Here is a 19,115-nt window from a genome sequence, read left to right on the forward strand (position 1 = left end):
AATGGGTTTTTAATCGTTTTTAGTATTAGATTACTATTGTACACTGTTTTATTGTTGCTGTTAGCCGCTCTGAGTCTCTGGAGAGGGCCGGCATACAAATCCAATAAATAAATAAATAAATAAATAAATAAATAAATAAATAAATAAATAAATAAATAAATAAATAAATAAATAAATAAATAAATAAATAAATAAATAAATAAATAAATAAATAAATAAATAAATAAATAAATAAATAAATCTAATGCCACCCTCAGCAGATGATCAATGCTATCAAAACTCATCATATCAAATATCCACCCATTCAGCATAGTATGTGTAATTCTTTTTCCAGTTTGAGTGTTTTCAGTAATAGGTGGCCAAAGTGTACAGACAGAGGCAAATATGGGCAGGCATTGCTTAATAATATTTCCAAAACATCATTGGGTCATAGAGGTCAGCCTCAGGGAATATTTTGTAAATGTTAAGGTCAGAAACTTTTCTTCCCCCAAAAACATTGCATTTTTATTTTGCAGTATTTAAATGCCTCAATCTAAAAGTGCCAATTTTCAGAAGATATTTTGATTCATCAAAAGTGGTAGATGTACAGAAATTGGTTTTTTGGATGGTTGACTCACAATAAAATCTTCAGTGCAGAATTCTGAGAAATGGCTCTCTGCATGGACTTTGATCATATATTAGTTACTGAATACATTACATGTGATCTTGCCTACATAACATGTCAAAAATGGCTGATATAGAAGTCTGATGGGGATGTTTTTCAGAATCTATTATTCCATTCTTATTTCATTTAATTAACTCCTGGTTTGATTCTAAGGTCAGTTCAAAGTGCTATCTTCTGGAAGGTGATTTAAAAAGCAATATGCTCCCATATGTGCCTCTTTGTTCTTTGTTTTCTCTGCCATTGCCATTAGAGCTGTAATCAGCAGGTATGTAGAACAGCATCTTTTGACTTTCAGCTCCTGGAACTTGAATTTGGACTGGAATTCAACACTGATTAACCCTCTTTCTGATTGTGAATTGTATGAGAGTGCTATCTTATGTTACTCCCCCCCTCTTTCTCATTATTCTGATTTTTATGACTATTGTTATTGTTTGCTTATGTATAGCTGAATCACACTGCATTCAAACTATTTTTTGCAGGAGATGGATACAGTGAGGCGGGAGTGCATCCATTGTTTTTAAGGTTATTATTTAAAAGTTTGAAAGTGTAGAACTTTTAAGAAAATGATTGCTTACCTATGACTTTATCCAGGGCCACCATCAGGAATTTTGGGGTCCCATACAGCCTAAGTGTCTGCCCCCCCCCCGCCATTTTAAAACTATTTTAAGTCGCCAAGCCACTCCATCCCCGGGGATCATTTCCCGCTTCACGCCAAGCGAGGCGGTCCCATAGGCCAGTGTTTCCTAACCTTGGCAACTTGAAGATATCTGGACTTTAACTCCCAGAATTCCCCAGCCAGCGAAGCCAGTTGAAGTCCAGATATCTTCAAGTTGTCAAGGTTGGGAAACACTGGCCTATGGGACCGCCTCGCTTGGCGTGAAGCGGGATATGATCCCCGGGGGATGGAGTGGCTTGGCGACTTAAAATAGTTTTAAAATGGCGGGGGGAGGCCAGACACTTAGGCTGTATGGGGCCCCAAAATTCCTGATGGTGGCCCTGCAGAAGGAGAAATGAAAGGAAAAGAAGGTGAAGGAAAAGAAAGAAAAGAAGATAGAAGGAGAGAATATGCAAAAAAGAAAGGGAAAGGAAAGGAAGATAGAAGAAGGACAGAAAGGGAAAGGAAAGAGAAAGAAAGCAAAAGGAAAGGGAAAGAGAAATGAAGGGGGACGGGGAAAGGGAAAGGAGCTAGAAGAATGACAGAAAGAAAAAGAAAGGGAAAGAATAAGGGAAAGGAAAAGGAATGGGGAAAGGAGGGAAAGAGAAAGGAAAGAAGACAGAGGAAGGACAGAAAGGGAAAGGGGTGGAGTGGGGCGGAAGGGCTGAAGAGCCAAGTCTCAGGATCTCCGGGATCCCTTTGGATCAGGCAGTGGGTCCCGCTGGTTCCCCCTCTGCCCAAAGGGAAGGGGTTGCCGCGGGAAGAATGCCTAGATTCGGGGGTTGAGAGGGGAAAGGGGGGTTTCATTTCAAAGCCTGATCTTAGCTGGCCTGCCCTAACTGGTGATGGGGGGGGGTTAAAAAAAGAGAAAAGAGAGAGAAACGGAGGGGTGGGGGTGGGCTGGTGAGGAGAGAGAAGGCAACTCGTATCCCCCTATGCACAGCTGCTCCCAGTCCAGGGAGAGGGCACAATTGAGAGGCGCCCTGGATCCTAAGCGCTGGGTTGCCTCCAAAGTAAAAAAGCTCCTTAGCTGCTGGCTGACCATTTGATTTATGCAGCTCCGGAAGGCGGTGCTGATTGGCCACTGCAACCTGCTTGTTTCTCCTCGCCCTCCCTTTGCCTCATCCCGGTTAGCCTGCTGGCTAGCACAACAACGCATGCGCAGATGGTTTAAAAAAACCTTAATTTTTAAGAAAGATGTGGTCCTGCCGATCTGCTAAAAATGTCATTACCCCCATAGCGTTCCCTCCCCCCTTGTGGACAGCAGCTTGTGACTAGGTCTCGGGTGTTGCAGGCGGGGGCGGAGACGGAGGGTGACGGAAGGAGAAAGGAGGGGAAGGGGGTGGATGGGCTTCTTGCTCTGGCTGGGCCTTCACTTGCCTGCCTGCCCTGCCTGCTAGCCCCCGGGATTGGGCCGTTCTCAGGCGGCATATTCGGCTGTGGCTACGTGGCCGGCTTTGTCCCGTGGGCTGGCGCTGGCAGAGGCGACAGTGACGGATTTAGGGGGGAACGGGGGCGGATAGACAGGCTTGGCTACCTCCCCCCCTTGCCTTTCTTTTCCTCAGCCAGTTCCGCGGCACCGCTGAGCAGCCCCCGGGATCGGGTTGTTCCCGGGTGCGCCTTTTTTTTTTGGTAACCCCCATGAACGGGCATCCCCTGGGGCTAGGGGGCCTCTGTTCGGCAGTCCACCCGTTTTTCTCACAGAGTGCCCCCCCCCGATACTCTGTCTCCTTACCTGGCCAAATTGGCGCCTCCCTCCCTCGCTGGAAGAGCTGCCCATCTAGCAGTCCCGCTGCCCCATTGCCTGGCAGGGGATGATGGGCAAGGGTCGCCTCGGGGAAGGAGGGCAGGGCGGGAAGGGAAGGAGGGGGCTGGTGGGGGTTTAGGAAAGGGGAGCCCGCCGGGCACGAGGGAACGCTGGCCGCGCGGGGCTCCGAGGCCAGCCTTGCAGCTCCTCGGCGGGAGGAGCCGAAAGCCACTGGGAGAGGACTGGGCTCAGCAGGAGAAGCGCCGCCCCCCCCCCCATTATTCAATTTTCCCGGGCCCGGTACGCCCCTCCCAGTAATACCCGTCTATCGGCGGCCCTGAGTTTATCCTTTAGTTTGTAAATTTACCTGACCTTTGATCTTGGGTGACCCAAATTAAAGGAAGGAATAGAGAATAGAAACACATTTGTCCTCTCACATACCTTTCAACAATTGGTAGTAAAGTTTCTGACATAATGCCTTATTGGTATCCCGCTAAAGGATTTCCTGTGCTGCAAATGTTAGAATTTCCCATTTGATTGACAGTGGGGCTATTATAGTATGAAATGAATTATATAAAATCTTTACTTTTTTGTTTACTTCTTTTGTCAAAGATGAGCTGTACATGTCGCTATGAAGCACATACTGGTTGCTTGCTTCCTCCAGAGTTGCGATTTCAGATTGGTGCAATATTTGCCCATTTATTCTCAGCAGCATCAGTATGACGTGAAATATGTAGTGACATCCCCACTTTTCATCTTTAGGGTATAGTAAATAGTTAAAGAGTAGATGTCTCTAACATGTACCTTCAGAATAAATTCTATTAATATTCACTCAAGCATGACAGTCCATGTATATCTGTATTATAGTGTATACTGTATTAGAGCTGACTTGGTGCATACCCATAATACATGACATATTTTACTTATATTTTTTTTGTCTTAAAGTACTCAAATTATTAAAGCCAGACCAGGCACAAACAAATAACAAAAAACAGACAAGAAAATGTTCCTATAATAGTATGTTTGAAATGTATCTAGTGAATTGAATGAAAGAGATAATTTGAGTTTCATATTATATATCAGACACTGAGCATACTTTAAGATACAGAAAAAGGACCTAGAACCCACAAACAGTAATAAAAATGCAAATACCCCAAGCAGCTCCCATTTTCCATTAATTGAATCCACTTTTTCAAGGAGATCACTTGGTAATAAAACACCACTTCTCTTCAGAGCTTCGACTTTACTCAGCAATTCCATCTTTTTGGGATGTCTGATTGACATTTCTACACTGTATCTCTAAAATTAAAAAAAAAAGATGAGTTAGCTATAGAAAAATAATTTTAATTAAAATATAATCTTACAAAGTAAGAGGAACAGAATAACAGAATTGGAAGGGACATTGTAGGTCATCTAGTCTATCCCCCTGCTCAAGCAGCAGACCCTATACTATTTCCAGTCATTTCTTGAAAGCTTCCAGTGATGATGCTCCTACAACTTCTGAAGGCAAACTGTTTCCATTGGTTGACTGCTCTCCTTATTTCTAGCTGGATCTCCTCTTCACTGTGACAGCCCCTCACTGCTATCATGTCACCCCTGGTCTTTCTTTTCACTAGACTACCCATGCCCAGTTCCTGCAAGCGTTCTTCATATGTTTTAGCTTCTAGTCCCGTAATCATCTTTGCTGCTCTTCTCTGCACTCTGGACTGAATATGATCTCACTATTATGTAATTCATGTACTGTTTTTCGGAATATCAGATGCACCTTTTTACCGGCCATCCTCACTCTTTGGTCTCTGTCTGCCAGCAATTTATCTCCTTGCAGCAAACAGCAGCAGAGCCTGATTAGCACAAAACCCTGATTATCTGCCTCCCGACATTCAGCTGATTGATTGAGGTTACCAGCAAGCCCATGGGCTAAAATGAAAGTGAAACTAAAGCTGCAGGGAGACAAATTGCTGCAGGGGGAGGCAAAGGCTGAAACTGGCTGTTTGTTTTTTGCTGCAAGGAGGTAAGTCAATAACTATAAATGTCTATAGAATGTTCAAATTATTAGACTTATTTTTTAAATACTGCTTTATTATTTTTCTAAACAACTTAACAAAATGAAGAAGCTTTTTAAAATAAATGTTGATCTGAAGTGCTATTGTATCTTTTTTTAAATAACAGAGAATACCTCCAGAAGGCAACATCAGTTTTAAAGATCTGTAAAAGTATAATCTGAAATGTCCTGTTTTAGTATTGAGTATTAGTATTAAGATAAGGCAGCTGAGTTAAATCCAGACTTAGTCATATTTGGAGTAGATCGATTTAAATAATGGGAGGAGTTAGTGTGATTACGTTTAAGAAAACTTGATGGGATTAATAAACTGCCCTAATGTATATTTCTCCAATTCTTTGCTATTTCTATGGGTCAGGCACACATGTACAGAAATACACAGCAAACAGTGTATATCTTCTGTGCTGTTTGGCAAATTGATGGGAGGCAGAGGCCTTTTTTCCCTTGTTTTCCTCCCTCAAAACTATGATGTGTCTTATATTCCAGTGCATTTTATAATCTGAAAAATACAGTATTTCTAAATGTTTTTTTTTAAATTATACAAACAAAATGAGAATAATGAAGACAACTGTGACCTAAAGATAGCTTCCAACTCTGTTCAGTAGGATCTCTGTATTTGATTGGTTCCCAATTCTAATTCATGTGAATGAAAATAATTCACTTATAACAAGAAAAAATATTGATATGGAAACTTTTTAAAGATGAGGTTTATAAATTTCCTTGTACCTTGGGAGAAACTGGTTTTTTTTTTAATGTTCCCACATACAAATTGTTTTTTTGGCTGGGATCCAGTGAATGACTTTATCTTATTCAAGGGCATATGAATCTTAATTGCATTTTAAAATACTTTTACATTTGCCAACAAATCTCAATCCATATCATAATCTGAATGTATTCACTTGTCCCCCTAGCCTTAGTTTATGAATTGGCAAATAATCATTTCCTTTCCACTGGGTCTTCTGAAGAGCAGGCACAGTTGGCCTGGTAACCAGGACAATGTCTTGTCTGGAAGCATATGGCTGACTCACTCAACACGAGAATATAGGTCAAATAATTCATGGATAGCACATTAGCTCGTGCATTGGCTTGAAGGGCCAGCAGATACATTTTTCTGTCATGTTTGAAGACATCTTCACTGAGAAAAAAGTTTACTATGAACACAAAAAAGGAGTTTACTGCCTGAGAAACTAAAATTAATTTGTAGTAAGCATACAAAATAAGGTGATATGACTTTGGATCTCATTCTTTGTATTGCAGAATACACAGAAAGCCACTAAATGCCTAGACCAGTAATGGAGAACCTTTTTTTCCTTGGGTACCGAAAGTGTGGAAGTGTGCGCTATCACACATGTGCATGTGCCCAAACCCACAATTCAATGTTCCCCCATTTGCCCTATGCCCTGTCCATGCACGCATGAGACCCCCCATTTTCTAACTTCTGGAAGGCCTGTTTTTCACTCTCCCCAGGCTCCAGATGCTTCTCTGAAGTGAAAATGGGTGAAAACTCTCCCCCAGAGGCTCTACGGAGGTCCCCCAGAGGCCAAAAAAGCACTCCCAGATCCTCTGCTTGAGCCAAATATCAGCTGGCCGGTATGCACATCCATACTGGAACTGAGATATAGAAACAGAGTGCTAGGAAATATGGCTCTGCGTGCTACCTGTGGCACTCGTTCCAGAGATTCGCCATCATGAGCCTAGACCAGGAATAGGCAAAGTTGGCTCTTCCATCACATGTGGACTTCAACTCCCAGAATTCCTATGCTAGCAGGAATTCTGGGAGTTGAAGTCCAGATGTCATAGAAGAGCCAACTTTGCCTACCCCTGGCCTAGACAGTTCTTATAGCAACCTTCTTTCAATGGTGCTACCCAGATTCTCAATCATAGCCACCAATTTTTAGAACTGCAATTCTGCCATCAGTGGAAGATATAGGCTTAGAAAATTCTGTATCACCTGATCTTGCACTTTGCTTATGCACAGAAGCCATAATAATATCACATGTTATTATATCACCATGCAAATGACATACATCAATTATATTATGGTGTAATTCATGTACAACATATAAAGTATAGATAACGCCTCCTCCCACAGATGTCTTAGCCAATTTGCAAGACTCTGAAATAAATTTGAGCAAACCACAGGCAGTTTACTAAGCACCCCACTTCCAACAACAACTTATTACTAGATGATTTTTTTTCTCTGTTTCTGTCACACACATATACACAGACATGAACACACACACACACACACACACACACACAAGTTCATTTTCTTTCTGTTTGAAAGCTACATTGATAATATATATTTAGATACTAGTACAATACACAATTGTCCAAAAAAAAGCATTTGAAAGTATCGTATAAATCACGCTTGTCTATTAGCAATTTGCACATTTAACATTAGGCTGTTTTGAAACCTGAAGAATAAAGTTCCTTCTGCTGCTGTTGAAGAAAAAAAACTTCTTAAAACCAGAAGAAACTAGATCAAAGTCAAAGTAGACTAAAGAACCTTTGAAACATGGGTGCTTTTCTCATATCCAAGAACACGTTGCCTGACAAAACAAAACAAAAATATAATTGAAGGGTACTTAGCAGAAAACAAGGAAGGTGTGAAATCATTCTTTCAGCTAATAGATCCTCAGTATTTGCATGAATATGTTTGCATATTGTTAATTTCATATTTTAATCTTTCATTTGCACTGCACATGAATATCATTTATATTTTGCCAACTTCAAATATTAGTCATTTGTGGATCACAGAGCAAAATGTTTTAAATTAGATGGTTTAAAGTATTTCTCATTATTAATGAACACAGATCAGATGCCAGTGTATCAAAAAATAAGCATGAATATGTATAAGAGGCAACCAATGATTGTCTAGATTTATAAAACAAACTTGTCTTTTCAATATGTGAAAAGGAAAGTAGAAGTTGTTTTCCTTTTTTAAAAGAAATCTGCATTAACAAGAAGTAATCAGGTTTCAAATGATAGGATTGGATCAGAGAATAGCTAACCTTTTCCCTGGACTAAAATTGCCAACAAGTATGCTTCTTGGCACTATATGATTGCCTTTTCAACTGGAAAGGGTGACTAGAGGAGATTACAATCTGCTTTATGTAATCTGATTTCTATTTAAAGATGATATAGCTGAAAAAGATTTACATAATTATTTCTGTAAGTATGCATAATATCAAGAGAAATCCAAGTCTGTTTAAGCTAGATAGTGCACTGCAATGTACCTGGTTTCACTTATTTTGCATTTTTCCTAGAAAGTCGAAGGGAGTTCTCGAATTATCTGACTATGTTTTGGACTTGCTTAGTAATAATTTTCACCTGTATTAAACTGGGGTGGGGTTTGGTTTTTTTTTTGCTTTGGGCTGAAAAGTATTATAGCTGTATTTTTGAGCTGGTAAAGATTAACATCTAAACAAATCAGGCAGCATATGTCTCTTAACAATAATACTCTAGTTATCATAAAGACCTAATGGGTATCATTTAATTTTGGTTCTAAATGAATCGGTTGCATTATGCAGCATGATATGAAAAGTCCTTGTGACAGATGCTGTAAAAGATTATTACATTAAATAAATAGGTTAGGTTTCTATATGCTTTCTGTCTCTCTCACAGGGTGTCATACTACATAAATGGAGTCACAAAAGAGGCTATTGTTAGAATATGCATTGTACAGTGGCTGAAAAAGTTATGGGGGGGGGGATATTTCATTAAAAGATGCACCAGCTATGAAAGGAACAGTAGTACAGTATTGTTTAAAGGTAAAGGATTTAAACTGAAGTTACAGTATTTATTTCACTGTGAGAAAAATGCTTACTGTACTGTTGAGCTAAGGTTCTGATAGCAATTTTTTTTTACCCTTCAAACACCTATACTCTGCAAAATTAACTTCCCAGCTCTATCAGTGCTGCATAACCCTAGTCTAGTAGGAGTCCTTTATCCTGTGGTGAGAAGATAATTTAATCTTCATATTCATTCTACCCGAAGCATTAAGTGAGCAAAGACGGCTGTATTGTGACAGGATGTGAATGTTATGATATAGATTACTGTTCAATAGCCAACAATGAGATTAAGAATTTTAAAAGTCACATCATTTCCTTTTTTTTCCTTCCACCATCCAACAATAGCTACAATAAATAAAATGATTTAATTGTTTATTTTTCTACTTCATTTGCCCGCAGAAAAAAACCCTTACATATTTTTATGGCAAAGTCAGATAGTTATATCTATGGACAAATAGAAGAGGTTTATTTTGAATCCACTCAAGAGAAAAAGGCAGGAGCGTGATGTAAGCTGAGGAATTTTGATTCCCTTCTCTTTCCCTCATTCTTTTTTCTTTCTCCACTTACAATCTTTTAAAGTAATTAAAATCAATACACGTTGGATATCTCATAAAAAGTTTGTACTAAAGACATTTCACTGGAACATAATCAGGAAACGTAGAAAAAATTATGAAGAGAATTTTGTGATGAATGTTTCCTAAAGTGTCCAGCTTTTTCTTTAAAAGTAAGTGTGTGTGTGTGTGTGTGTGTATGTGTGTGAAAAATCACACCCCCAAAATTCTGTCCAAACAGAGGCTGGAACAATGCCTTGAAACAGCATTAATTGTCACCATGGAAACCAGAAGAATAAGCCATTTTGAAACCGGCCTAGAAGGCACTCATTGAGCAACTAAGCATTTTTTTTGTCTCCTTCAGTGTTAAAGAACAAGATGCCTAGTCACTAAGAGGTCAAAGAAAGAAATCATTATGAAAAGAATGTGGATGTCAACTCTGTGATTAATGATAATAATAACAACAATAATAATTTTGACATTTAATAACAGACCAAGTCTTTATTGCATGCTTTTCATGAAAGAACTGCATTGGGTACTCCTGCCCCATCCTCGCCCCACAAAAATCAGTATCTAGATTCATATTATTGCCATAGAGTGAAATGTTAGGGCAATATTATGCAGCCCTTGGGTCTAAAGCTCCCTGGGAATTTTGCTGTAATAAAACTTCAGAAGGAAAAAAGCGAAGAAGAAAAAAGGAAAGGAAAGGAAAAGAAAGGAAAGGAAAAGAAAAAAAGGCTGTATTATAGAATTCAAAATATTGCTTTAAAAGCACACAGAGAGATTAAGACATCTATTGTAAGACTTTTGTATGGTGCGTCTGTGAAATAAAGTAAAAAGAGACCAGACATACCAAACATAGCAAGCTGTGATTATAAAGGAATGAAAAATTAAGTCAAGGAATACTTGTCTATGGTTGAATATTATTGGGAGTGGGGTTCACTTTTTCATATTTTACATCATGTATTTTAGGCTTGTTTTCATAACAACAGAATAATGCCCATTACTTAAAGGAATTAAACAATGACAATGCCTCAGATTTCATTGAAACACTCTGCAAGTGCTCATAGATTTCTCTCTTGCTAAGGAATTACTGTATTACCAGATATAAATACATATCATGTATGAGCACATACAACACATGTTATACGTGCATTTCATTTGCAAATAACTTCTTCCTATGGGCTGCACAGAGCCTCTTATTAGGAACACTGCCCTGTGGATACATTCTCCAATTACATTAATAAATGTACATTGCATTAAAACTGATACCTATGCATGACTCAAATCTTTGCCTGTCATCTGCCTAGATACATATACACCCTTTGCTCTCTGGCTAATATTCCTGCTCTTCACGCCTAGGCTTCATGGTGGCCCCTCAGGAAGCCCATGCCTAATGCCATTCATTAATGAACAAAGACTCTTTTTATTCTGAAACCCAGGGTCCAAAGCTCAGCTGTATACATGCAGAGTGAAGGAATCTGCTGGAGGCCAGGCTATCCTTCACAACAGCTCGTAGGCACCAAGTCCTTTCCTAGCACCAAAGCAAGACATTTTACAAACAATCCAGAGGCAAGATTATATTCCATATTTCATATATTTTGCAAGTACAATCAGAATATCTGGTTGGTTTTAGAATGAATATTTTTGTCTAGCAGCCATTACTTTTTTCAAACTCCTTTCAATCTCTTACTATCAGAGCATACCAAAAATCTGCACAGAAAAATTGTAAAGACTTCTATAGCTGTCCTTCTAAATGAATAATTAGTTTTCTTATTATTGGGACAAATTTGTTGCTAAGCCTTGGGGGGGGGAACTGCAATACGATTTAAGGTAGCCCGAATTCATAAGCAGATAATTTCCAGGGTTAAAAATTTGTTTTCTTTTTCTCTAAGCTATTGCAAATGCATGATCTAGAAATCATAGTACTTTGGTTATATATTCTTAGTTGGGGATACACTGTATAATTTTTTTAATATAAATCAGACTCCTACATTAAAATGAATTGAAAATTCTCTAGCAGAAGTTCAAAAAGCAATTTTTTAAAAAAGTGTATTTCACTAAACTTTACTCCAAGTATAACTTACTCTTGTAAAGTCCTCTGAGAAAGAATATTTTTTTAAAAAATAGCACAATGTCATTGTTACACAATGAAAAGGCTTAATGAACCTGCAAGTGAAAAACAAAAAAAATCATTTTGTTTAATTTCAACAAGGAATGAATACATTCACTGAGAGTGAGACAGGCAGTACCTATGTCTCTGTGTGTAGGGTTTTTTTTGTGTGTGTGCATGCATGCACCAGCATTTAAGCTTCCCACCTCCTCGGCTATATCTTTGTCACAGTTCTTTGAAAGAAAAACTCTTTTTTAAGATTTTATTTTACTGTAATAAAGTAATGTGTTTTTTTAAAAAACCAATTGCTCCACTTTTATGAAATGATGTGATCCAAAACATTTAAATTTTAACTGTAACTGTAAAATCTTTTGTGCCCTTTAATGAGTTGATATTAAATATTTAATACTGTTTAGGGCATATCCACTACCACCAAAAACAGTTATATTCCCAGCAGTCCCACTGTTTCAGGCAGAAGGCTTGATTGATCCTCCTAGCCTGAATTGAGTAGAATGAAAAGAAGCAGTTGGAAAATAGCTGCAATCATTTAATGCAGATGACCTCTGACAGGCTCACAGCTCTTCTATCTGAACAGAAAATTTGCATGGGGTCTCTGTGCAGAGGAACAATGTAACCTAAATGGTAGACAATCTTTATTCTAATGAAGTGGGTGTCAAGGTCAATGTAAAACTGCAATGATAAATGGTGCACCACTAGGCAAGAGAAGTTGTGTAGGCATTGTACTGCTTTCACGTTAATTGAAGGCTGAAAATGCATGAGTGAAAGCCTAAGACTCTTCTCACCGCAGTGTGTTAATGCAAAGGAAAAAAAGTTGTTGTTTTTTCCTTCAGGACTCTGACCATTGATATGAATCTTATTGCAACAAGGGCAGTAACATAAATACAACTGTTCAGCCAATGAGCGGGAAGGAGTTGTTATTAGGATGCTTTATTTCTAGACTAACAACTTCCACAATCAGAGTGCCAAAAGAATAACAAGTCTCCAGACACCTAATGTAATTCCCATGATCCTTTTGCTATTTAGAAGATCTGTCTTTAATTAGTTCCAAACAAGCAGCCTTTTAGACAACTCTTCATTAGATACCACTTCTCTTGAAATAACTGCATAACCACTATCCCCCTTGCAGTTGTGTTCCAATGTTATTATTTTTCCCTAGGTTCTAAATTTCCTTGTTACTATACAGTTAATATCTCCAGGTGCCTTTTGTTCTGAATAAAAATTAGACCAGTAAGTAGGAACTAAACTACAATCAGTTATTGTGGCTTTGTCAAAATGGCAGCGCAACTATAATTACACACTTCATCAGTCAATCAAGCAATTTGTAGAAGGCAGTACATTTTGTCCTGTAAAACAAGAGGGTAAGATGCTTTTTAAAAATCCTTAACAGCTTAAGCCTGTTTAAAAGTATATTGCTGCTCACTAACATGCTCATTAAAGAACTCCAGCTTTCTTTATTCGACAAGAAATATATTATCAGATTATCAATATCTTTCCAGTGCTTCCAAGGTTATCACATACAACATGGAACTTAATTGAAAGTTGTGTTTTCTTCCATATACAGTATACTATCTGATAGTTCCATTTTATTCTCTTTCAACATTTTAGATCCATTTCTGTCTGACTTTGGAAATTGTTATGGGACAGAATATGCTTCAACTGCTTTGATGGACAACTTAACCAAGAGATTGCCTGGGGAATTGTGTTACTGCTTCTGTTCACTCTTATGCTTTTTAAACAATCAATCATTAGTTTAGAGAAATAGAATAAGTAGCAGGAACTGAGACCACTTTCACATTGGAGTGCACAAGGGAGAAGGATGGCCAAGTCCATAGTCTCCAGTCAAGTACACTCAGGCAAAAAAACTAAATATGTCAAGAGAGCACAAAAAATATATTTAGGCGTACACAGTAAACTAAAGGAAGCTAAAACAAACTTAGCTAAATCAAGCTATGCTAAAACCTAATACACTTCATCTTATTCTGCTTGTGATTTCATGGGTGTAACAACTAGAAAATATTGTCCAATGGGTTTGGGTGTTTGTTGCTATCAATATGCTGATGGTGCTCATCCGAGCTTTTCAGTATCAGTTGATGTACCGGATGAAATAAAATATTCAAATATCAAATTAACAAGCTGATTTTTTAAAAAAATCAATATATAAAATACACTTTAAAAATTTAGTAGAAATATTTAAAACTAATACTAATCAAGCAGGTGTGACCAAATTGCTTGAACATCCTTTAATTTGTGCCTAAATGGATTTATTGCTAAAGTAAGGTGATGAGTTTATTGTTTTAGTGTTTTATATTAACAAATTTTAATAACTTGCCTATTTTATCTTTATTGTTATTTTTTTTCTTCAATGGTAGGCATTGAATAAAATATAAACAGTGTTTGCTAAATATATGCTTATGAACAGTAATGGGCAGCCAATTTTTTTACTGCCACACTGTGGGTGTGGCTTATTTTGTGGGTGTGGCTTAATGGTCATGTGACTGGGTAGGAGTGGCTTGCCAGCCATGTGGCCAGGTGGGAGTGGCTTGAATTATCATCATCATTCAAGTGAACTGTTAAGTCCTCGACTTATAACCTTACCAGTGTCACTCACTGGGATGACAATTTGCTTTGTGTTTCCTGCCCTCTCCTTCCTGGGTCGCCCTCACCCACTTCAGACTAGGTAGCTAGACAAACAGGTGCTGCCAGAAGCATAAATGCTGCCAGCGCCGCTTCCACCCATGCCTTCTGCTTGAACCTCAGGTGGGAGGTGGCCGCATGAGGCTGGAGGGGAGCCGAGCAGGAGAAAGGGAAGCTCGCCCGAGGCCAGGAAGGAGGAATGAGGAAAAAAGCAAGAAGTGCAGACGCAGAAGCATCAGAAGGGGAAAAAAGAGAGCCCAGCCAAGATCAGTAATACAGGAAGTGACAGCTGCCAATCAGCTGGAGCTGCGCACGCATCTTCATTTCCGCCGGTGGAACTGTGTTCCACCCCATCCTGCCTGCTGCCCACCCCTTCTTATGAATATATAACACATATGAACACATAACATTAAGCCTATACTGAAGTAAAACAAAGGTATACAGTATACTGTGTTTCACTGAAAATAACACCCTGTCTTTTTTTTTTTTTTTGGAACTCTGAAATAAGCACTTGGCCTTATTGTCATGCACTCAAAAGCCTGATTGGGTTTATTATCAGGGGATGCTTTATTTTGGTTACTGTTACAAATGCAAGCATGCAGACACACAGGTCGCAAACATACATAGAAGTAATTGTTCATTACAGTAGAAAAAATTGCAACTGCTATGCATACAAACTGTTCATAAATTTCAATACAGTGGTACCTCAAGATACGAACCCCTTGTCTTACGAACAACTCGTGATACGAACCCGGGGTTCAGAAAAATTTTGCCTCTTCTTACGAACTTTTTTCGAGCTACGAACCGGCATTCGGAGACTGCTGGGAAGCCGCGCGGCTGTTTTAAATGGTAACAGCCGGGTGGCGGGGCTTCCCAGAAGCCTCCCGAACGCCGGTTCGTAACTCGAACAAAGTTCGTAAGAAGAGGCAAAATTTTCCTGAACCCCGGGTTTGGTTCGGGAGGTTGCTGGCAAGCCCCCCAGGCCAGCTGCGACCTTTTAAAACACCCACGCCGCTTCGCAGCTGTCTCCCGAAGCCGAACGCGGAAGTTCGGGGGGGGTGCTGGCAAGCCCCCCAGGCCGACTGCGACCTTTTAAAACACCCGCGCCGCTTCCCAGCTGTCTCCTGAAGCCGAACGCTAAAGCCGAACTTCCGCGTTTGGCTTCGGGAGACAGCCGCGAAGCGGTGCGGCTGTTTTAAAAGGTCACAGCCGGCCTGGGGGGCTTGCCAGCACCCCCCAAACCCGGGTTTGGGGTTCGGGGGGATGCTGGGAAGCCCCCCAGGCTGGCTGCGACCTTTTAAAAGAGCTGCGCCGCTTTCCAGCTGTCTCCTGAAGCTGAACGTGGAAGTTCGGCTTTGCCGTTCGGCTTCAGGAGACAGATGGGAAGCGGCGCGGCTCTTTTAAAAGGTCGCAGCCAGCCTGGGGGGCTTCCCAGCACCCCCGAACCCAGGGTTCGGGGGTGTGCTGGGAAGCCCCCCAGGCCGGCTGTCACCTTTTAAAACAGCCGCGTGGCTTCCCAGCAGTCGCCGAAAGCCGTTTTTTTGCGGGGGGTTTTTTGGTTGCACGGATTAATTGACTTTACATTGTTTTCTATGGGAAACAATGTTTCGTCTTACGAACCTCCTCCTTGCACCAATTAAGTTCGTATCATGAGGTATTACTGTATTGCTCTGATTTCATTCAACAAGTTACCTTGTTCACAAACTTTTAATAAATATTTTTTCAAATACTTCTCATGGCAATCATTAAACCACACATCTACCAATAATAAGAATTTATGGATTCCTATTAATATCTAGGAAGAGTTATAAAGACTAATGAATGAATTATGCATATTTTTTGATACAAACCGTTGAATGAGGGATGGAAGATAGTGGGTTGCTCAAGAATGTCACTTAGTGCATTTCAACGAAGGATACCCCAGCTCATTTTGCATATCTGATTTTAAAATCTAATAGGACCTAACAGAAAACACATTCATTCATTTCTAAAATATTTGCCTAGTGTCTCATATTTAGCAATTTCTTCATGGAACAATGCTTTTGCATACAGAATAAATTTTCCTCATGCCACAATCAAGAGAATGCAGTTCGATATATTGAGAAAAAAATATTGTGTAACTAAATGTTACTGATGAAACTGTTAAAAAAACCTGTACAGCTTCATCTGTGTGTGATTTGTCAGGTCTGAAGCTTTGACGTGCCCAAGGGGCAGACCCCAGCGGGGAGTAGGCTGCAGAGCTAAATAGCTGTGAAAGAAGTCTTAATGTAGGATGGAATTCAAACTAACCTTGACATGACCTCAGGAAAAATATGCAAAAAGTAAAATGAATGCACTCTGCAAGATACATCCTAATTTTGTGGCTAGGCTGGTTAGTTTCACAAACATAACCAAGGCTTTAAAAGCGAAATAAAATATGAGACAAGGAGGAAGCAGGAATTCAGGGAAAACTTAAGCAGGCATGATGTGATTCAATGAAGGCATGTGAACAATTTGGAAGCAATCCAAATAAAAACCAACACTGAACAATATTGTTGTCAGCCTGCCTATTCGGGGGAAAAAAATTTTTTTAGGTTGAATATAAATGACACAAAGCCAAGATTACATCACTGCATTACAAAGTCTGCTGTGACTTTTAACTGAATAGGTCTCATGCATCTACTAGTTGATGGTAGTTATTCAGCATCTTGATTTTTAAAATGTTTTCTTTTCATTATACTTTTAACCAGATTTCTTGGTTTTATTCTGGACAGTCTCTGCTTGAAGCAAATAAAATTCCTATGTTGTCTTTATTTCATTTTATATATTTTGGCTCATTTTTGAACAAAGCAAAAATAAGTGTATCTGAACTAAAAACAGTTGGAACTTTGAAAATGGTCATAAGTAGCTTTGGGTAGATTGTTTGTAATAAATGATGTTGAATGCTAAGTGACTGTCATTAAACAAGGATTATCTTTATAAATTATTTATCTGCTAATATTCTATCTATCTATCTATCTATCTATCTATCTATCTATCTATCTATCTAACTATCTACACATATGTGATATATGTTATATATATGATATATGAGATGCAATGTATTTGTGTCTATGGGCCCATAGCCAAAATACCAATATTTGACTTCCTATACTATAGTCAATATTGTACTTTCACATTTTTTAATATCAAGCAAACTTGGGAAAGTACTTATGTGGAGGAAAGTAATGATTTAACTTTTATTCAGTGTTGCAAGTTTGGAAATATATGATAGAAAGAATGTGCCTTTGTGCTCAGCTGAATTATGCCAGGAAACAGTATCTGTAGATGTATGAAGACAAAGTTACCGGTACTTCTTTTATGCATTTTACAAAGTGTCATTTCAGCAAACATCTCAGGTAGCAGTGCTAGTCCATTACAATAAAAGAATCAAGTAATGATCGGTAGAGATAAATGCATTGTCAATGATTCAGTGGGTCTCTCATTTTTTAAACTATTCCTTCATGAATCACAAATTATGCCTCCACTATTGGCACAAACTTAAGGCATCGTATAGGTTTTCCACTTTCTTGTTTTTTATATATGTTAGTTTATAATATGGCTGGGTTGTCTGTTAGAAATCCATTTTCTTCTCACCCTTACCAACAATCATATATTCATATAAATTGGACAGGAGGGGCACAATAGTGCAGAAAGAGTAGAAAAGCAATTTAAGTTCTCAGAGGATCGAATTGTTAGATTCCATATATCTTTGTATTAATTTATTGGAAACATTACAAGGAAACAGTATTACCTCGATTTTTCAACCATTACACAGGCTAGTTTTGCATGTTTCAAGCACATATACAAAATTCCCTATACCTTATTCAAATTACCTGCATATATTTGCATGGCTTATGTAAATTTAAGTTTTTCTTAACACAATTGCTGGGCAAGGGAGAAAGGAACATCTCTAAAGGAGAAACCAATAAAATAAACATACAGCCGTGTTAGCCCATGGACCTGGTTCAGTTGATTTAGACCTTCTTCAAGGCAAAATTATTTTATTTTCTTGACAGATCTTTGTGACACCATGTTTGCACAGAAAGCGATGGAATGATACATCAGCATCTCTATGAAATATAACAATATTAAAATACACTTTTTCTTATAGTTATAATTGTGCTGGGTTATTGGGCTAAATGTATCCAAAGAAATTCTCCCAAACATTCAACCTTCAAATATAGACTAGATTTTGAAGTAGGCATTTTCATTTTGCAAGGAAATAAAACCTTTCACTCTCTGTCTCTGTCTCTTTCTCACCCACTCTCTCTCTCTCCCTCCACCCTATCCATCTTGCATTAAAGGCTTTTAAATACTACATTCAAAATTTTGATATGGATTTTCCCAAATGACTCAAAATTAAGTGAAAAAAATATATATTTTTCCCACGGAAAAATTACTAGTGTTTAGCATTCTGACCCACTAAATCAAATCTCAGGATACCTTGCAACTAGATTGGAAACAAAAGTTCTAACAGTGTCATTTAGAGCCCATTGTAGTCCAGTACTGAAGCCTTCCTTATTTGCAAAATTTCTCACATAGATGGATGTGACCAGTTAAAAAATACCCATTTATTTACTCATAAGAATAGAATGGAATGGAATGGAACGGAACGGAACAGAAAAAGAACAGAATAGAATTCTTTATTGGCCAAGTGTGATTGGACACACATGGAATTTGTCTTTGTGCACATGCTCCCAGTGTACATAAAAGAAATGACAAGTTCATCAAGAATCATAAGGTACAACACTTAATGATAGTCCAGGTACAAATAAGCAATCAAATCATATTAGGAACCAGTCAATATAAATCGTAAGGATACAAGCAACAAAGTTACAGTCATAAAGTCATTGGTG

At 38.7% G+C, this 19,115-nt stretch overlaps 1 protein-coding gene across 1 annotated transcript in view; it reads right to left on the reverse strand.

Moving 5' to 3' along the window:
• Window positions 1-19,115, reverse strand: part of AKAP6 (A-kinase anchoring protein 6) — a 271,172-nt gene that overhangs the window by 70,879 nt on the left and 181,178 nt on the right. The window contains exon 9 of the mRNA XM_070734077.1: window positions 4,219-4,365. Coding sequence (XP_070590178.1) covers window positions 4,219-4,365 — 147 coding nt within the window. The remainder of the gene's footprint in view (window positions 1-4,218; window positions 4,366-19,115) is intronic.

The sequence above is a fragment of the Erythrolamprus reginae genome, chromosome 1, assembly GCF_031021105.1.
Source record: "Erythrolamprus reginae isolate rEryReg1 chromosome 1, rEryReg1.hap1, whole genome shotgun sequence".
Lineage (NCBI taxonomy): Eukaryota > Metazoa > Chordata > Lepidosauria > Squamata > Dipsadidae > Erythrolamprus > Erythrolamprus reginae.